This window comes from Perca flavescens, chromosome 12 (genome assembly GCF_004354835.1).
Source record: "Perca flavescens isolate YP-PL-M2 chromosome 12, PFLA_1.0, whole genome shotgun sequence".
NCBI lineage: Eukaryota > Metazoa > Chordata > Actinopteri > Perciformes > Percidae > Perca > Perca flavescens.
This window is the reverse complement of record NC_041342.1, coordinates 18,744,164-18,766,297: the sequence shown is the minus strand read 5'-3', so window position 1 is coordinate 18,766,297 and position 22,134 is coordinate 18,744,164. Positions and strand designations below refer to the sequence as shown.

The 22,134-nt window shown below is 32.5% G+C and overlaps 2 protein-coding genes across 9 annotated transcripts in view; one reads left to right on the top strand and one right to left on the bottom strand.

The window, feature by feature from the left end:
- The window catches only part of myripa (myosin VIIA and Rab interacting protein a), a 68,508-nt gene extending 57,269 nt beyond the window's left edge, over positions 1-11,239 (top strand). For all 6 annotated transcript variants that reach the window (XM_028592656.1, XM_028592654.1, XM_028592657.1 and 3 more), the window contains 4 exons: positions 9,219-9,380; positions 9,640-9,741; positions 9,835-9,895; positions 10,460-11,239. In XM_028592656.1, the coding sequence (XP_028448457.1) occupies positions 9,219-9,380; positions 9,640-9,741; positions 9,835-9,895; positions 10,460-10,479 (345 nt within the window). In that variant the 3' untranslated portion in view covers positions 10,480-11,239. The remainder of the gene's footprint in view (positions 1-9,218; positions 9,381-9,639; positions 9,742-9,834; positions 9,896-10,459) is intronic.
- On the bottom strand, positions 10,933-21,186 carry plxdc2a (plexin domain containing 2a). 3 transcript variants are annotated; one of them, XM_028592661.1, is made up of 14 exons: positions 20,919-21,186; positions 18,804-19,018; positions 17,915-18,058; positions 17,322-17,391; positions 16,646-16,768; positions 16,407-16,525; positions 16,231-16,330; positions 16,013-16,108; positions 15,627-15,708; positions 14,280-14,340; positions 13,937-14,165; positions 12,927-12,962; positions 12,443-12,597; positions 10,933-11,948 (listed from the first exon to the last, which is right to left on the bottom strand). In XM_028592661.1, exons 1-14 carry the CDS (start codon positions 21,037-21,039, stop codon positions 11,733-11,735), a joined length of 1,767 nt encoding a protein of 588 aa, XP_028448462.1. In that variant the 5' UTR covers positions 21,040-21,186; the 3' UTR covers positions 10,933-11,732. The 3 variants fall into 3 exon arrangements, with proteins under 3 accessions (XP_028448462.1, XP_028448463.1, XP_028448464.1); XM_028592662.1 differs by having other exon boundaries at positions 12,443-12,594; XM_028592663.1 differs by lacking the exon at positions 20,919-21,186 and adding an exon at positions 20,724-20,752.
- Positions 21,187-22,134: the final 948 nt, after the last annotated feature.

Genomic DNA, 22,134 nt, shown 5'->3' with positions numbered 1-22,134 from the left:
CTTTTTTGTGACTTTTTTCGACTTACTAGACTATGACTATTTTTGTGACTTTTTTCGACATACTATACTGATTTTTTTATGACTTTTTAAGACTTTTTTGACATACTATACTATGGCTTTTTTCGACATACTATACTATGACTTTTTCTGTAACTTTTCGACTTACTATACTATGACTTTTTTACATACTTTACTACGACTTTTTTCGACATGCTATACTATGACTTTTTTAGGACTTTTTTTCGACATACTATACAAGGACTTTTTTCGACATACTATGCTATGACTTTTTTATGACATACTATACTATGACTTTTTTAGGACTTTTTTACGACATACTATACTGTGACTTTTTTAAGACATTTTTGACATACTATACTGTGACTTTGTTATGACTTTTTTTTGTAACTTTTCGACATATTTTACTATGACTTTTTTGTGACTTTTTTCGACATACTATGGCTTTTTCTGTAACTTTTCGACTTACTATACTATGACTTTTTTTGCATAATTCACTACGACTTTTTTCGACCTACTAATACTATGACTTTTTTTACATACTATATTATGACTTTTTTCAACATACTATACCATGACTTTTTTGTGATTTTTTTCGACGTACTAGACTATGACTTTTTGTATGACTTTTTTCCGACACACTATACTGTGACTCTTTTAAGACTTTTTTGACATACTATACTGTGACTTTTTTATGACTTTTTTTTTTTAATTTTTGACATACTTTACTATGACTTTTTTGTGACTCTTTATGACATAGTATACTATGGCTTTTTTCGACATGCTATTCTATGACTTTTTTGTGACTTTTTCTGTCATACTATACTATGACTTTTTTCGACATACTATACTATGACTTTTTAAGACTTATTTGACATACTATACTGTGACTTTTTTGTAACTTTTCGACATACTATACTTTGACTTTCTTTTGTGACTTTTTATGACATACTATACTATGAGTCTTTTAAGACTTTTTTGACATACTATACTATTACTTTTTTGTGACTTTTTTCGACTTACTAGACTATGACTATTTTTGTGACTTTTTTATTTTTATGACATACTATACTGATTTTTTATGACTTTTTAAGACTTTTTGACATACTATACTATGGCTTTTTTTTTTACATACTATACTATACTATGACTTTTTGTAACTTTTTTTCGACTTACTATACTATGACTTTTTTACATACTTTTTTTTTTTTACTTGACTACTTTTTTTTTAAGACATGCTATACTATGACTTTTTAGGACTTTTTTTCGACATACTATACAATGACTTTTTGACTTTTTTCGACATACTATGCTTTGACTTTTTATGACATACTATACTATGACTTTTTTTGGACTTTTTTTACGACATACTATACTGTGACTTTTTAAGACATTTTTGACATACTATACTGTGACTTTGTTATGACTTTTTTTTTTTGTAACTTTTCGACATATTTTTTACTATGACTTTTTTTGTGATGTGACTTTTTTCGACATACTATGGCTTTTTCTGTAACTTTTTTTTTACTTACTATACTATGACTTTTTTTTTGCATAATTCACTACGACTTTTTTTTAACCTACTAATACTATGACTTTTTTTTTATACTATATTATGACTTTTTCAACATACTATACCATGACTTTTTGTGATTTTTTTTGACGTACTAGACTATGACTTTTTTATGACTTTTTCCCTGTGAGTTTACTATACTGTGACTTTTTTTAAGACTTTTTTGACATACTATACTGTGACTTTTTACATACTATACTTTATACTTTTTGACTTTTTTTTTTTTGTGATTTTTTCACATACTTTACTATGACTTTTTTGTGACTTTTTATGACATAGTATACTATGGCTTTTTTCGACATGCTATTCTATGACTTTTTTTAACTTTTTTGACATACTATACTATGACTTTTTTTCTTTTTTCGACATACTATACTATGACATTTTTTGTAACTTTTTTGACATACTATACTGTGAGTTTTTATAACTTTTTTGACATACTATACTTTGACTTTTTTTTTATACTATGACTTTTTATGACATACTATACTATTTAGACTTTTAACTACTTTTTTTACACTTTTTACTATACTATTACTTTTTTTGTTTTTTTTTTTTCTGTAACTTACTAGACTATGACTATTTTTGTGACATACTATTTTTTTCGACATACTATGACTTTTTTTTTTTGACTTTTTGACATACTATACTATGACTTTTTTCTACATACTATACTATGACTTTTTTTTTTGACTATTCTATTTGTTTTTATACTATACTATGACTTTTTGTGACTTTTTACATACTTTACTTTTTTGTGATTATTTTCTACATACTATACTTTTTTCGACATGCTATACTATGACTTTTTTTTTACTATACTTTGACTTTTTTTTTATACATACTATACTTTTTTTTTCGACATACTATACTATTTTTTTTTGACTTTTTTATGACATACTATACTATGACTTTTTAGGACTTTTTTTTCTGTCATACTATGGCTTTTTTTTGACATGACTTTTTCGACATACTATGACTTTTTTGACATTTTTTTTACATACTATACTATGACTTTTTACTATGATTTTTTTTTTGACGCACTATACTAAGTTTTTTTTTTTTTTTTACATTTACTATACTACTTTTTTTTCTACATGATACTTTTTTTTTTCAACATCCTATGCTTTTTTATTTTTCTTTCTGTACTTTTTACTTTTTTTTACATTACTATACTATGACTTTTTTTTTTTTTTACTATATACTATGACTTTTTTCAACATACCATGACTTTTTATGACTTTTTACTACTTTTTTGACTATGACATTTTATGACTTTTTTTGACTTTTTATGACATACTATACTATGACTCTTTTTAAGACTTTTTATACTATGACTTTTTTTTATGACTTTTTATGACTTTTTTTTTACATACTATACTTTTTGACTTTTTCGACATACTATACTATGACTTTTTTGTGATTTTTTTCTACATACTATACTATGACATTTTTCGATGTACTATACTATGACCTTTTTTTGGTTTTCTTTTTTTTGTGACATACTATACTATACTTTTTTTGACTTTTTCTACATACTATACTATGACTTCTTTTTTTTTCAACATACTATACTATGACTTCTTTTATGACTTGACTTTTTACTACATACTATACTATGACTTTTTGTAACTTTTTTTTTGACATACTATACTATGACTTTTTTTTTTTGTTTTCGACATACTTTTTTTTTCATGACATTATACTATGACTTTTTGACATACTATACTATGACTTTTTTTTTTGTAACTTTTTTTTCGACATACTATACTATGACTTTTTTGACTTTTTTCGACATACTATACTATACTTTGTCGACATCTTATTGTGACTTTTTTTTGTGACTTTTTTTCGACATACTATACTATAACTTTTTCAATGTACTATACTATGACTTTTTTTGACTTTTCTACATACTATACTATGACTTTTTTTTTTTATGACATGACTATTTTTTCGACTTACTATACTATGACTTTTTTTAAGACTTTTTTGACATACTATACTTTGACTTTTTTGTTTTTTTTTTACTTTTTTTTTTTTTTTACTTTTTTTGACTATACTATGACTTTTTGTTGACTTTTTTTGACAACATATACTATGACTTTTTATGACTTTTTCGACATACTATACTATGACTTTTTTGTCAACATACTATACTATACTATGACTTTTTTTTTATGACTTTTTTTATACTATGACTTTTTAAGACTTTTTTTTCTGTACTATACTATGACTTTTTTGTGACTTTTTCTACATACTATACTATACCTTTTCACTACTTTTATATGACTTTTTTTTGACATACTATACTGTGACTTTTTATGACTTTTTTTTTTTGACTTTTTTTACACAAACTTTACTATGACTTTTTTGTGACTTTTTTCGACATACTATACTATGACTTTTTTTTTTTGACTTTTTTACATACTATACTATGACTTTTTTGTGACTTTTTATGACATACTATACTTTGGACTTTTTACTATACTATGACTTTTTGTGACTATACTATGATTTTTTTTTTGACTTTTTTCAACATACTATACTATGACTTTTTGACTTTTTTTTAACTTTTCGACTATACTATTCTTTTTTTACTTTTTTTGATGTACTATACTATGACTTTTCTACATACTATACTATGACTTTTTGACTTTTTTTTTTTTTTTTTTCAACATACTATGCTATGACTTTTTTCGACGTACTATACTATGACTTTTTTAAGACTTTTTTCGACATACTATACTATGACTTTATTTGATGTACTATACTATGACTTTTTCTACATACTATACTATGACTTCTTTTTCAACATACTATGCTATGACTTTTTTCGACGTACTATACTATGACTTTTTTAAGACTTTTTTCGACATACTATTCTTTTCGACTTTATTTGATGTTTATACTATGACTTTTTTTTTGACATACTATACTATGACTTTTTATGACTTTTTCAACATACTATGCTATGACTTTTTTTTTTTGACATACTATACTATGACTTTTTTTTTTTTACTTTTTTCGACATACTATACTATGACTTTTTGTGACTTTTTTTTTTTAGACTTTTTGACTACTTTTTTTACATGACTTTTTTTTTTTACATGCTATACTATGACTTTTTTAAGACTTTTTTTGACATACTATACTGTGACTTTGTTATGACTTTTTTTGTGACTTTTTATGACATACTATACTATGACTCTTTTAAGGCTTTTTTGACATACTATACTATGACTTTTTTGTGACTTTTTTTGACGTACTGACTTTTTTTATGACTTTTTTCCGACATGCTATACTATGACTTTTTAAGACTTTTTTTACATATACTATACTGTGACTTTGTTTCTATGACTTTTTTATGACTTTTTTTGACATACTATACTATGACTCTTTTAAGGCTTTTTTGACATACTATACTATGACTTTTTTGTGACTTTTTTTGACGTACTGACTTTTTTTATGACTTTTTTCCGACATGCTATACTATGACTTTTTTAAGACTTTTTTTGACATACTATACTGTGACTTTGTTATGACTTTTTTTTGTAACTTTTTGACATACTTTACTATGACTTTTTGTGACTTTTTTCGACATACTATACTATGGCTTTTTCTGTAACTTTTCGACTTACTATACTATGACTTTTTTTACATACTTCACTACGACTTTTTTCGACATACGAATACTATGACTTTTTTTTACATACTATATTATGACTTTTTTCGACATACTCTACCATGACTTTTTTGTGACTTTTTTCGACGTACTAGACTATGACTTTTTTGTGACTTTTTTCGACATACTATACTATGACTTTTTTATGACTTTTTTCGACATACTATACTACGGCTTTGTCGACATACTATACTATAACTTTTTTATAATAAATTTTTCTACGTACTATACTATGACTTCTTTTTCGACAAACTATACTATGACTTCTTTTTCGACATACTATACTATAACTTTTTTAAGACTTTTTGACATACTATACTGTGACTTTGTTATGACTTTTTTTTGTAACTTTTCGACATACTTTACTATGACTTTTTTGTGACTTTTTTCTACATACTATACTATGGCTTTTTTTACATGCTTCACTACGACTTTTTTCGACGTACTAGACTATGACTTTTTTGTGACTTTTTTCGACATACTATTCTATGACTTTTTTATGACTTTTTTCGACATACTATACTACGGCTTTGTCGACATCTTATACTATGATTTTTTTGGTGACTTTTTTCGACATACTATACTATGACTTTTTTCGACGTACTATACTATGACTTTTTTAAGACTTTTTTGACATACTATACTGTGACTTTTTTTGTAACTTTTCGACATACTATACTATGACTTTTTTTGTGACTTTTTATGACATACTATACTATGACTTTTTTGTGACTTTTTTCGACGTACTGACTTTTTTATGACTTTTTTCCAACATGCTATACTATGACTTTTTTAAGACTTTTTTTGACATACTATACTGTGAATTTGTTATGACTTTTTTTTTTTACTTTTCGACATACTATACTATGGCTTTTTCTGTAACTTTTTGACTTACTATACTACGACTTTTTTCGACATACGAATACTATGACTTTTTTCAACATACGAATACTATGACTTTTTTTACATACTATATTATGACTTTTTTCAACATACTATACCATGACTTTTTTGTGACTTTTTTCAACGTACTAGACTATGACTTTTTTGTGACTTTTTTCGACATACTAGACTATGACTTTTTCATGACTTTTTTCGACATACTATACTACGGCTTTGTCGACATCTTATACTATGATTTTTCTTTTTGTGACTTTTTTCGACATACTATACTATGACTTTTTTCCATGTACTATACTATGACTTTTTTATGACTTTTCTACATACTATACTGTGAATGTTTCTACGTACTATACTATGACTTCTTTTTTGACAAACTATACTATGACTTCTTTTTCGACATACTATACTATGACTTTTTTAAGACTTTTTTGACATACTATACTGTGACTTTTTTGTGACTTTTTTCGATATACTAGACTATGACTATTTTTGTGACTTTTTTCAACATACTATACTATGACTTTTTTCGATGTACTATACTATGACTTTTTTATGACTTTTCTACATACTATACTGTGACTTTTTCTACATACTATACTATGACTTCTTTTTCGACATACTATATATACTATGACTTTTTAAAGACTTTTTTGACATACTATACTGTGACTTTTTTATCACTTTTTTTTGACATAGTATACTACGGCTTTGTCAACATACTTTATTATGACTTTTTTTGTGACTTTTTATGACATTATGCTATGGGTTTTTTCCGAGGTACTATACTATGACTTTTTTGTAACTTTTTGACATACTATACTATGACTTTTTTCAATGTACTATACTATGACTTTTTTATGACTTTTCTACATACAATACTGTGACTTTTTCTACGTACTATACTATGACTTCTTTTTCGACATACTATACTATGACTTTTTTGTAACTTTTCGACATACTATACTATGACTTTTTTGTGATTTTTTTATGACATTATACTATGGCTTTTTTTCGACGTACTATGCTATGACTTTTTTGTGACGTTTTTATGACTTTTTTCGACATACTATACTACGGCTTTGTCGACATCTTATACTATGATTTTTTTTTTTTTTTTTGTGACTTTTTTCGACATACTATACTATGACTTTTTTCGATGTACTATACTATGACTTTTTTAAGACTTTTTTGACATACTATACTGTGACGTTTTTGTGAAGTTTTTCGATGTACTAGACTATGACTATTTTTGTTACTTTTTTCAACATACTATACTATGACTATTTTTATGACTTTTTTCCGACATACTATGACTTTTTTAAGACTTTTTTTGACATACCATATGACTTTTTTTGTAACTTTTCGACATACTATACTATGACTTTTTTTGTGACTTTTTATGACATTATACTATGGCTTTCTTTCGACTATACTATGACTTTTTTGTGACTTTTTTCGACATACTATATTATGACTTTTTTATGACTTTTTTCAACATACTATACTACGGCTTATACTATGACTTTTTTGACATACTATACTGTGACTTTTGTATGACTTTTTTGTAACTTTTCGATATACTTTAATATGACTTTTTTGTGAATTTTTATGACATTATACTATGGCTTTTTTTCGACTATACTATAACTTTTTTTGTGACTTTTTTCGACATACTATACTACGGCTTTGTCGACATCTTATACTATGACTTTTTTTATGACTTTTCTACATACTATTCTGTGACTTTTTCTACGTACTATACTATGACTTCTTTTTCAACATACTATACTATGACTTTTTTGTAACTTTTCAACATACTATTCTGTGACTTTTTCTACGTACTATACTATGACTTTTTTTTGAAATACTATACTATGACTTTTTTAACATACTATATTATGACTTTTTTCTATACTATACTACTACTATACTACTTTGTCGACATCTTATACTATGATTTTTTTGTGACTTTTTTCGACATACTATACTATGACTTTTTTGTGTCTTTTTCTGTCATACTATACTATGACTTTTTTCAACATACTATACCATGACTTTTTTTTCGACATACTATATTATGGCTTTTTTTGACATACTATACACACTATACTATGACTCTTTTTTTTCGATATACTGTACTATGATTTTTTATTAAAAAAATTTTTTACATACTCTGGCATGTTTTTTATGACATACATGTCATTTTTGACAAAATATACTATGACATAAAATACTATGAATTTTTTAGATGTTTATCACATATGGCTTTTTGAGATGTTTATGACATACTATAGTATAACTTTTGATTTTCATTACATGCTATACTATGACTTTTTCTGACATTTCTATGACATACTATGACTTTAGTTTTTTATGACATATAATATACTGAAATTTTTTGACATACTATACTATAACATTTTTACATGTTTGGCATACTATACTATGACTTTTGTGAAATTTGTATGACATACTATACTATGAATTTTTTTGTCTTAATATATCTGTAATATGAATGCCGAACCAGTGCCTTATGAGCTTCACAAATACCTCAATGAGATAAGCTGCTAGAGATAAAATGAAGATTGGGGGTTGAGGGTTCAACTCTTCAACATACTATGATTTTTTTGATATACTATAAGTATATAAGATAACTGACTTTATTACTTTTTTTCGACATACTATGACTGTTTAATGGCATTCTATGACAAATTCATGACTTTTTTGATACAATGGAATTTGTTTGACATTTTTATGACTTTTTTATAACATACTAAGACTTTTATTTTTATTTTTTTAGGACATAAATGACATTCACAACATACTATGACTTTTTATTTGTATGACATACAGTAATGACATTTATATGATATATTATACTATGGAATTATTTCTTCTATGACATACTATACTATGACATTTATATGACATACTGTACTATGACATTTTATAGTATACTATACTATGTGACTAGTCTTGATTTAAATTTAAATTACTAAGTTTTGAAGATGATCTTGTGTTGAATTGAACATGCTGCAGGTGTATGTGGCAGCTGGAGAGGTGTACAGTCTGGAGGCGGAGCTGAGTGACCTGGAGGAGTGTGCAAGGGGCATCTGCAGCGGGACGTCCGACATGGAGCTGTCCTTCCTGGAGGAGCAGATAGCATCTGCCGCTGCTAAGGTTCAACAGTCTGAGCTGCAGGTGGGTTGAAGCTTGATTTGCATCCATTTTAAAGCTGAAACTGGCATATTAAGAAAGTGCTCTGCTGCTTTTTATTAGACCTGAATATTTGCAGTGTTGTGTGAGGGTTGTGATGCGTTCATAAGAAAACACAGATTGACCTTATGGGGACACTGAAATCAATGGTCAAAGATTGACAGACAACTGTAACAACTATAACATCAGTCTGATCTTCATCAAACGTGTACTGTGTTACATGTTTGTGTTGTTTCTGCTCCAGACTTGTGACATCTCGGCCAGAATTGCTGCTTTGAAGAGTGCAGGCCTCAATGTGGACCCACAACAGTCACGCTTCACTAAGACCAAGACTATTCCAGTTACGGTACTTGCATACAGTAATATACATCCTATCATAAGAGTGTAAAACACCTTGTTCAAGAATAAAAAAACATGTTTCACATGCATTTTTTTGCAGCCCGTCACTGTGGACTCATCAAGACAGCTGAGAAGGCGATTACCTGCACCACCAGTGAAAGGTTAGAAACACATACTGTGTCCCAATAATGTATCTAGTACATGCTACCTGTATATAGTGCATTATATTGTTTACAATTGTCTTAGGATACTTAACTTTTTATGGTTCCTGCATCATGTCATGCATCATGTTATACAGTTTCATACAAAACAGTAAATCAAACTGTGACTTTAGAATTAAACTTCACAAAATTATTTTCCAAGGATGTAATAGCTATTTTGGGGTTTTCCTGGACATTTATTTCCCCAGGTCCTCTATTTCCTGTGTGCAATGCATTGCAGGTTTTTAATGAACTTACTTTTGTCACATTTCTTATGTGAATATTCTACATACCTATAAGCCACTTAAATTTGTTGTAGTGTGTTGAAATGTGTGTTGAAAATGTTATAGTGTCATTTTTTCGTTTAAGTAAATAGAAATTGCTGACACAAATTAATACAAAAATGCATATTTAGTATTTTTCTGATATGTAATATCCACCTATTCTAGTGCTATTGGACTCTTTTATTAAATTACCTCAAGATCACTATTAATGCATCATTTTTGTTTTGTCTAATTCTGTCAGAAGACAAAGAGGAAACCTAAATCATCGACCCAGGACCTTTGCAGTACCTCCAACACAGCAGTGCCTTGATCCTCTCACTCTGCAGCCTACAGGCCGGTCTTAAGTTCCATTGCCTTAATTTCATTTTTAGACTAAACATGAAAACACAAATAATACAGGACACTAGTACTGTATGTCACTGGAGGAAACTGTTGATTCTCGTGTAATCTTACCAAAACATACAGTAGATGAAACTCCTTAACAGTTCTGAAAATGTATAGGCATTGATCAATCTGATGAAGAGAAGGAGCAGGTTAAACCCTCAGCTCACTAGAAAATCACAACTTTTGAACATGTGAGTTTTAGGACTTTTTTTTTTTAAGATTTCCAAAATAAATGAGAGAACTGGTGAAATTATTACATTGTATAACAGCATGTGTTCAAAAAAATCCTAATGTTTTAATAACACTTTTGAAAGACTTCATTTTAACATCATTAGCTGTCCATTTAACTTGCTGATAAATAAAGCTATACTGTACAGTGACTGAAAAAAACACTAAATTATAAGCCACTGACTAAAACCTAAAACCTGCAATTTTTACCATTGTATCATAAATATACAGATTACACATGTGGGAACAATTATAGCATGTTAGAAAATTGTTGCGAGACTGTATCATGTCTAAAATATAGACCTGTGTTTTTTCCATGGTTGTGGATGTTTGTACAGCAAACTAATCAGTAATTATGTTTTCTGCCTTTTATTATTAAGTTCAGAAAATAAAGTAGAAATTCAAAAGGTTGCAGGCTTTGCTTCACTGTAAAAATGTTATGCTCGGAGGTAAACAGCAGTGAAAACACTGCACCCTGTTTGCCCCTCAGATGAAGGTGGGTGTAATGGTGAGGAATTTAGTCTGTATTTTTGAGATGAGGAAATGACACCCGAATATGACATTCCTTCTTGTGAAGGTTTGAAACGACGCATTACAGCTCTGGAAAAATAACCGCTGTCTTTGAGAGAAATGGTCTTAAACAAACATTCAGCAGCATCACCTCTTGCTCTTTGTGACGCAGTAATCACAAGTTTTTATCTTTTTTATGTTATGCCTAAAAACTGTGAATAAAATATTCTGTAGTTACATTTTCCTCATAGAGGCTTGGTGGTTTCCTCTCTGAACACTCAAAGTCTGTCTTTTAAAACGACTTTGAGCAACAGCTCAAATGGAAACAGCTGAATGGAAATAAGTCTCCCTTACATAGAGGTCCCAAAGCTTTCTGGGATACGTAGTTTTGGTCAGGAGCTCTCTGAGACTAGGAAGTGCTCCCTCTGGTCAGGAACTATGAATCCTTCTTTCTGTTCACTCTCTCTTCTGTCTGACATGACAAAAGACTGTTTAGGGTCGATGACCACCATGCCGTCTTTGTCCTGACCAGGAGTCTCCACCTCGGCGTAAGAAGGGCGCCCGGAGCCCCGTCTGAACTTCATGATTGGCCACCGGGTCGGTCGCCGCTGGGGGAATGAACACATAAGTGGGTTTCAAGATAAATTTAGATATAATATTGAGAAAACATGCGTAAAGTACACAGCACTTAATAGTTGTATGCATTTGTATGAAATGTGTTCCTGCTCTCCTAAATATATATTTTTAATTGCACTGCGGGGGATAATAAAATATTTCTTTATGCTCCTATATGGTCTAAAAAAACATTGTGCAGACCAAAGAGTGTTTGTTTTAAATTCTATAATAAAATTAAACTCCCCAGCTTTAAAAAATGTCAAATATTTCCAACAAAATTTCACAGAAAAAGTGTGGCAAAGCTTCAGTGAAGTTTAATCTCCAAGTAGTTGTCAAAGCATCTTGATCTAAATTAAAGTGTTGGAAGGACCAGCTTTTAATTTTGAGACTCCACTGCTTGCAATGCAACACATACATCTGACAAATGCATGGCTCTTTCAAAGGAAGGGATTATGGAGAATTTATTATGGATTATGGTGTCACTGACCTCCATGAAGAAGAGGCTGGCGCTGGAGGTGGGGTGGTTGTACATGTAGACAGACACAAGGACGGCTGCTCCCATGATCACCATCACCATGATGATTCCTGCCAGAAGACCAGGCTGTGGCCCATCACTCTCTCCTGTGGTCTCCTCATCTTCTGCTATACAGAGGTGGTGATGAGACTGTCAGTGATACTACTAATACTCTAGTTATAGACTTGAAGCCACTATGTGTAGAATTTGCATTCCCTTCTCTGATACAACTAGGGGACACTCGAGATTGGGCTAAAAGCAGCATACGCGCAGATATTTTTTTGTTAGACTTCTGCTATCAAAGCAATTTAAACAACGGTGTAATCACAAACTTTTTCACATAGTGGCTTTCACGATCAGATCAAATGTAAATATGTATGTAAGTTTTGTGCTGAAAATATCACGTACTGATAATAAAATTAGTCAGACACACAGTAGGTGAACATGAACGACTTACGTGCTTCATTGATGTGCAAAGATATCTTTGTGTCATCTAGAAAAAGAAATACAATGACGTGATATACTACTTTTAAATATAAAATACAGTATGTCATGTGTTGTTTTTTAAATCAAAGTTTTAGAATTGTTTGTCCTGTCAGGAATAAAATAAACTTCTCAGGAAAAAACAAAACAAGAGATTGACCATGACCATTTACTTTAAAAGAGAAGCTTTGAGTAGTTACTACTACATTTTTAAAGCCTATAATTTAATTTAAATTCTGTATGTTTTAACTGAAATACTGTAGTGTACTACGAGTGAAATCTCATAGAAAGTGCTAAATCTTTTGGTTCCCCAGAGGCATCCCAAATTGGAGAAGTGCAGGGCCTTTTGCAGTGAACAGTTAGGCAGCTAAAAAATATGCAATTTATAATGTGATTTCCATTTATTCACTTCAAATGATACAGTTCAAACTCTCTCCTCTTTGCCTTTTTGAAGTTTAAAAATTGAAACAAATGCATAATGCAAAGAGAACATTTTGAGAATAAATAAAAAAAAAACAAAAAAGTATGCAAGTAAAATAATCATGCTTCTGTTAGAGAAGGATGTTGTATTCTTTCAGCTTACAAACAATACAACCAAAAATAACAGCCCTCCTATGTTCTGACTCACCCAGAGTGACACACATGCATTGAGTCATCCCTCAGCAGCTGAGGACGCTATGCAGTATTTAACATAGCGCTGTATACACTCAGCTAGGAGCTAACAGAGGGCTGGGAAATAGCTGACCACTTGACCCTCACACTGTCAGTAGCATTAATTCATGAGCTGGAAATGACAACTGCCCTGTCCTAAATAAGATTTTAACACTCAAAAAGTAATACTGAAATTCATTGAGGTTAACCTATCAAGAGGAATCTATAAAAGGTAGTGGGAAATTAAAAAAAGAACCATATTTGCAAATACTGTAGTGTTAGATGAACAAAACGTAACACGTTTTGTTTACAGGTGATTGGTAAGCAGGTTACCTTTGGCAGGTTTGCTGGTAGGAGGCTGTTGAGTGGATATTATTCTTCTGCTTGTGCTGCTATGTGTTGAGGGGATGGTGGCAGTGGACGTACTGCGGAGGGGGATGGAGGTCGTGCTGGAGGTCTTCTGATGCATTGCGGTCGCTGTAACAGGAGTGGTCGTATGTGTGAGGTGGCGAGATGTGGCGTTTGTTACGTCTGTCATTTGGAGACACCGGGGATCTCTTCTCTGGACAAACAAACATTAGTCAACTTTTTTGTGCAGACAGACGCTCAAGTGGTGCCAAGTTTGAACAGAGTTCAACTTTGTGGAATTTACTGAAATGCAAAAAATAATGAGAACCTCCTCCGGGCAGCCTAGGTCGACCCAGTCCTGCCGGTAACGATCAAAGCCACTGGAGCATCTGACAAAGGAAGTAAATATAATGAATGTGTACTTAAGCTGTAATTACAGGTTAACCTTCACAAACATACAAGATACTGTATTGACAAAGTGTTTGAGGGACAAGCCTGAATCAAGCCTTTTTTACAACCAAATGTTATTTAAGACTTTTGCATTTGGCTGTACATCCAATAATATACGTACTTACTTACACTTTATATTCCCCTGCAATAGGGCAGCATGTAGTAAAGCAAGAGGGAAAAAACAAAGCTTTTGTAAATTGGTTTAGTCTTAAAGGATATGTTCATATTTTTTCAAGTCTATCTTAATACAACACTCATCTGTCCCACATTGTAAAGATTATCGGTCGCTGTAATGGTTTCTCCTCTGTCCATACTGCCTGCAAAGAGATCCTTTCTTTTACTTAATCCTTTAAGTAAACCCAAAGTCCTCATTCTATGTGAATATACATTCAGCAATAGGTCTGTCGCGATAACAAATATTGCTGGACGAAAAATTGTCCTAGAAATTATTGCGATAAACGATAATATTGTCGTTCTGAGACCATTTTCATCTAATATAATGATAATGGCATAATAATTCAGGTACACCTTTTCAAAGATCAATAAACTTTTATTTCTAAAGAATATTTAACACTGGAACTGGAAGACATTTTACATATCCACAATAAATTAACAAAACAACCAAAAACAATAAATAAAATGGACTCAGTCTCTGTTAACAAAAAATGCACTGGAATAAAAACACAACCAAAAACAAATAAAATGGAAATTTTTCCGCCTGCGATAATTTTTAATTTTAATTTTTAATTTACTATGCGATTAATTGATTTATTGCATATTGCGACAGGCCTGTTCAGCAAAAACTAAAATCAGGCTTCAGAGATGCAGTTTTTGCCAATTGCTTACAAACTAAAAGTGAATGCTTAGAGAAAAGCATCAAAACCTTAACTTTTTGTTACCATGCCTTAAACAAAAGGCACCAAAAGTACAAACATGTTTTCTGCTTTGCACTTTTACACACTTCTTGCACAACACTACACACTGTTTCTGACATAAGACACTTTGTTCAAGAATGAAAACTCTAGCAATCATTGGCAACACACCCACACACATGATCACCCGCCATTAGTCTGCAAGGAGTTTTCCATCACCATGCCACTCTAGGTCCCAACAATCCTGCACACATAATCACATTTCTGCATGCACTATATAATGTAGTTGTACAGGACAGACGAATGTGCAGCCTTGTCAGTGGTATGTGCTCTCAGAGTGCTTTCCAGTTTACCTTTGTAGACGACTGCACCAGCTGCAGTTAAAGCCAATCTGAGAAGTGACACATGGACCACAGCTGGAGAACTGGAGACATGCTGAGAATAAAAAAAACCTGAAGAGTTAGGAGGAAGAGACGGCTTTGACTTCTGTGAATTATACCTGAATGTATTTTTACAGGCCATTCTGCAGTATAGAGCTAACATGCAACAGCTGCTACTGATCACAAGCTATTTTCATACAAAGGTGTTAAAACTGTACAACACAAGTGTACAATACAAACATGTAAAATACATTTTCAGATTAAGTTACTGATGATCCAAGTTTACAGAACATAGATGTGTGTTTTGCTGTGTGTCTTAGCAACACATCTCTTTGTATACTTTATTAGCATTAACATACTTGGGAGAGGTAGCATCTCCACAGCTGTAGAATTGGAGATTTTGGACTTGAGGATGTTGACTTTGTGATACTCATAAATGGTTCTCCTCCGAACATCTGGAGCATGTCAGAAAAGATGTGATGTTAATATCTAGTGAGATCCAGTGCTTTGTTTAATGAGTTGGCTGGAAAAATATGATAAGAAGAATGTGTCTTTATACACCAAAAGTGCCACTCACTGGGGATCTGCTCTATCTCATGAAGAACCACAAAAGCATCCGACAAGCCCACCTTGACAGGATGATTCTCAGTGCTGATGCCATTGATGTCTAAAGGAATCTATAAAACAAAAAGGCTGAATGATTAAACTAATTCCACATTAACAGAAGAACACAAAGTTGAGAAGAAATGTCACCTCTTTGTATGCAAAGATGATACGTCCGTCACTGTGCAGAGCGGCCTGGAAGGTGAAAGATCCTAGACTGATGTTGTCCTGGAGGTACATCCGGTTCCACTGAACCACCAGGGCAGTGCCTACATGGTAGACATGCATAAACATAATCATTCACATACAATTAGTAGAAATATTCTACAGCAGACCCACAGACAAAAAGCCACAATTGACGACAGTTGAGTAAAATGATGGTCTTTTACCGTTATCGAAGTAAAACACAGTCGAGTTTTGGGACAGGCTTGGGTCAAAATTCGCCATCAAAGGGGCGATGTACTGAGTGGCTGTGAGCATTTGGTGGATTATATCTCCAGTGTAAATGAAACCTGTGAGGGGATAACATGCAATTTATATGCAATGCAGGGAGACATTCACAATCCGTTTCAAATCATGGACTAGCTATGAGACAAAGGGCCGCTCTCCCCACACACAAACTGCTTCAGTCACAGTAACTTTTTATTCTGTTTTGTTTTGGCAGGTTAATCTAGGTCTTAAACTTCTGCTGTTGTTCGAAAACAGATCCTTAACTTCAGTATTTTGCTGGAGATGGAGAGGTTGTATAGAAACATATCCACACTGATCATACAAAAGACTAAAGCATGTGCCAAAAATATTCCACATAACATCACTGGAAACCTGTGATGCAGGTTATGGTTTCTTAAAGCAGCGCTATTCTGCTATCAAATATATTCATAATGCTTAACACATTTAGTTTTTATCCTTCAAAGTATGCACTGTGCGGCTGTACTATGAAGGTAAAAAGTGAACAAAAATATAATAAAAATTCATATAAAGTTGCTCTACTTGGAGCTACTTTGAATACAGACTGTGCATTATAACTCTGAGCTAAAGAAAAGAGGTGTGTAGTTAAAGACTTGCCTCCAGTTGCCACTGTGATTTCTTTTAGTATATGTCCGTAGAAAGGAAAGTCGAAGGAAAGCTTCACTCTCTGGAAACGAAGAAAGAAAAAGTGTAAAATCAACTGTATGTTAAAAGATGGTCATCAACCACTTTCATATACACCAACACAAGAGAAACTTTTTGTCAGAATCTTTAATTGTGTAAAGTATCTTATAATAAGCTTTACTGCAACCAAGTGAGAGTTAACTCAGCTTTTGTTTTAATAATGTGCCTGTGTTCTCAACTCAATACATTTGTCAGTGAAAGTTCTCAATCATCTAGGTCATGGTTATCTAGTGAAGGGTTAAAGTCAAGAGCAACTGGACCTTCAACTTTTCAAGTCCAGTTGCTGTTGAGTTGAACCCTTCCCTGGCTAATTCAATACACTCAGAAAGTAAACTGTAATATACTAATCAACACTTATTTAATTCATTGTCTAAATCATTTGGACATCAAAATCTTTGAAGGAAATCAAAGCAAATACACAAATTAAAAATGGATTTCCCAATGCACAGGAGATATTTGCATAAAACACTGATTGTCCCATTTATTCACACAGACTGATTTCATACCTCAGCTTGTCTGTGGGTGCTGGACAGGAAGCCACAGACCTCCCACTCATCCTCTTCCATCTCATCGATGTTCACCCACAGCTCTTTGCTGGCTGAGTCTCCAGAACCGTAGATTTTAGATGTATAGTAGGCGGGATCAATGTCCTATCAAAAAATGTAGGGATTGAAATGCTTTAAAACACACATTAAATCAGTATCAGGGACAAAAAAGTGGAACTAAATTGATTGATTTAAGAGGGTTTAACTGAAAGCGAGGCTATCAAGTTTTAGCTTAACACATCTCTTTTGAAAGTATAGATGAACAGATTTTTATGAAAAGTAAAAGAGGTAACTCATCAAGCAAACATGAGAGTCAAAACTAAAGTCAAGAAATAACACTCAAATAGCTAATTTCCTTAATATTATTCCCAATATACTATATTACTATATTGTATTTCCTAATCTTTCTTGCTAATTCTCTAATACGGTATCTAATATCAAAGTTCAAACAATGTTCACCCATATCATCATATAAGACAGAGATTCCTTAACTGTTATTTTGGGATGTTTTCACCTCCATAAAGCCCTGTTTCATTTTCCAAAACATCACCACATTTTGCAAAATACATTTTCTATGAAAGGTCTGTTCTTTATGAAAGCATTATATGCAGAGCATTTTATAGCAGAAAGTGTTATCATGAATGTTGCTATGCAGTGTTATGAAACACATTTGTTATGTTCTAACTCGCCTGCTTTTCGAACAATTGTTACCTAAATGTCCCGGACTACATTCCTATAAATACATCACCTACCAAAGGGAGACATCCCCTCAATGGCATTTTCAGTTATGACTTTAGTTCCTATGTTTTTCATCACCTGCTAAAGCTCTCTGAGCTGTAAATAACTTTACCACAATCTGTGTAGCATTGTTGTGACCGTTCTCCATCAGCAGGTCTGGATCTGACTCTTCTGGTTGGTGCTGGTCTCTGTAGTGGCCCCTGTTGTCTGCAGCCCAGCCAGGGGCCCCAGACCTGGGACGCGTCTCCCTGGGTTTGTTGTTCCCTGCGACTACATACGACCCTTCCTCTGGAGAAGACAGCCCCTGTGTGTTAGTACGGTAGACTCCTGAGGAATCGAACAGAGGGAGATCATTTATTGTTGTTTTGATTACATTGTTTACTTACTGTGTCTTTTTTTCGAGTACCATCATTGGGCTGATGCTGACAAAGACCTACATTTTACAGCAATCTTAGTACAAATGTCCTAACAGTAGTTTGGCTATTCACAGACCATGAATAGCCAAATACTGGCATAAAAATAATAGTGCTAAAACAATTGGTTGATTTTTTAATTTGTTGATCAACTTAATATTAATCTACAGCATTTAGAAAACAAAAAACAAGGCTGCCACTGCTCTCAAGTTTAGGAAACATAACTTTACACACATCTTCCTGAATAGTAAAGAAACTAAAATTAGATCTTTGAATTGACTTTGCAGCTCTAATTCAAACCCACTGAGTGTAAATTTCCCAGCTCCAGATGTTAAAGTTTCCAAAGATAGCAAATATGTCTGGCTATATTTTGGGGAGGTTTGTATAAAATGATGCACAAGGCATCGCATTTTTTTTTAAACATGGAGTCTTGGGTTTGAATATTTCACTCAGTATAAACATCATATAGCTTAGATAAAGAGTTTGAAAAACCTAGCACACAACATATAAGAGACTGTCAGCGTGGAATATTAAGACTATTTTAACAACCGTAGGCGGAAATGAATAAGGGAAACTGTATGTTAAGGGGATGTTAGATGTGGAGAATGTCTCTTTGAAAATTTCAAACATCAGTAAACAAACTTTAGCATCTTCTTCTCACATGCAATGGGACATAAACAATTCCCCAGTGTGTGCCAAGTGGTAAGCATGCACGGTCACCCCGTCATTCTGCCCCTTCCAGTGACAACAGTGCGTCCTAATTTTTCTTTTCACAGCAGAGGGTGAAAGCATGCTTCACATTCTTCACACCAGCAGGTCCAGGACCAGGCATGTGAGGCTGGGCAGCGGTGTATGTTGTCTATATTTCTGTCACATGGTGGCCCTACGGCTGCAGAGGCCTCACAAGTCTCCACCAGTGTGATGTGGGCAGTGTATTGATGCTACATAATCTGTAGTAGTAGCAGGAGCAGACTTATTGGTAACAAAAGCAATAACTGTATAAATACTGTAGTGACTAACTGTCACTGAGATTTTGTTAAAATGCCCACCCTGTAGATCAACAAAAGTCAGATTTATCATACAGTTGAATGCATCTCACCCATTGCTGTTGCAGAACAGTTCACTGTTTCTTTTTCCACTTTAAATAAACAAAATGCTCCACAGAAAATCTAAAACCCACAAATACTGGCAAAAACAGGTGCTGTTTCAGCTGAGACATCTGAAACTGATTACACCTTAATTTGTCTCCATCAAAATAAAGATTCTCCACCTGGTGGTCGAAGGTGTACACACAATTAAGCAGGTACACATAAAACTGAAGATGATTACTACAATTATAGGACGTTGAAATATGATTTATTTCCCCTGGTATTTGAGGTTAAAGAGAGTATTGTGAAATACGTAAATGGTAGTACTATAGTACCCCAATGTGGTCTTAATGCTGTGTCAAAGATTTTTCACTCAGCCATGAAGAAAATACAAGGGAAAACGCTAAATACACGTTTGGATATGTAGGGATAACTTATTAAAGAAAATGTCAAAACATCTGCACACGTAATGTAATTGCCACATTCAATCTAAAGATATTGGTATTGGCAGATAATAAAAAAAAGACTTACCCTTACAATAAATGACGCAGTAGCCTACCGTTACCAAATTCACAGGAGGTAACTTTAACGCAACGGTAGTGTACTTATGTTATCTATCTTAGATATCTAGTGTAATTATGTAAACATGTACAGTTTCTCCTTTTTACTAAAGTTCCGGAAGGAAACGTTAGCCCTTATTATTATATATTAGCAGATATAACTTACCATAAGCGGATTTTGGCTTCATGAAGCTCATTTGTAACTGGAAAACAATGACCAGTCCTGTGATGAGATTAACTGTCTTTGTCAGGGTCATTGCCATCCTTCCTCTTAGTTCGTAACGCATCTTAAAAGCGCAACATTTTTTATTTGGCGCATGTGAGTTTGCGCCTGTGACCGGGACCCTCCAACGTCTCACTGTTGGTTAAAAAAAAAAAAAAAAAAAAAAAGTACCTATAACGGAAACGTTACTTGTCTAATTAGAAGGGAAAAAATACATGCAAGACTTAAACGACGCAAACTTTACAATTAATGTACCCTAACGTAAAGTTTATCGACATGTTGATGTCCATGCATGGATATACACGTATGTCCATGTTTCAGATTGTCCACAGACCATCTGTGCGTCCGTTCAGTCTTCTCAAGAATGATATTCTGTTCTGCGATGAAAAGTTGGACCCGTGGAAACGCTGCCTTCAGGTGCTGTCGTAATTGTCATAGTTATGAGCCCAAAGCAATGGTGGAGGAAGTATTCGGATCCTTTACTTAAGTAAAAATACTACACATTGTAAAAAACAAAACAAAACCATGTTACAAGTAAATGCACTGCATTCAAAAAGCCAATTAAGTAAATCTAATCCGGAAAATACAATTATGCTGAAAAATGCCCCCTCTGACTGTTAAATATATATTATTGATGCATTACTATAAAGCCAGGATTTTACTGATTGTTTTCTCAACTAATTGATTGATTGTTGAATGTCACTGAAGATTAGGAGCAAATGAAGGCAGCAGAGGTTGTGTCCCTCATGTAATTCCAAAGTTCCCCCACTAGATGGCCCCAATCACAACAAACCTATGAAGCCAGATGAATGTAAGCCATTATATGATTTGTACATTATCTTCCCTATTTCCAGAGTAAATGGAAGAGTAATAAAGTTGGTCAGATAAAAATTATTGATGGTTAGGTGTGATCTTAACAGGCCAATTAAGCACTATCTTTATGCATGAGTTAATACGGAGTATGGTTTGACAACATGAACTTCTGAGTATTTTGTGGGCAATATGAGAACAGTGTCAGTACAAACAACTTAACAAATATTTAGTAATCAGATAAAAAGAAAATACATGTAAATGTGACCCTTCTCAGAGTTCATATTTAGATCGATAAACCCTTAACTTAATTGAGAATAACTAAATTTTTTTTTTTCTTCCTGTGTTT

Bases quoted from the DNA above. Each gene is read 5' to 3' on its own strand.
- plxdc2a (XM_028592661.1), bottom strand. From the start codon at position 21,039: ATGCGTTACGAACTAAGAGGAAGGATGGCAATGACCCTGACAAAGACA. The intron at 16,769-17,321 runs GCAAGTCTTTAA...ATCCCCTCACAG, and splicing joins AATCACAGTGGCAACTGGAG to GTTTCATTTACACTGGAGAT. The intron at 12,963-13,936 runs GTAACCTGCTTA...TTCTTTTTCTAG, and splicing joins TACCAGCAAACCTGCCAAAG to ATGACACAAAGATATCTTTG.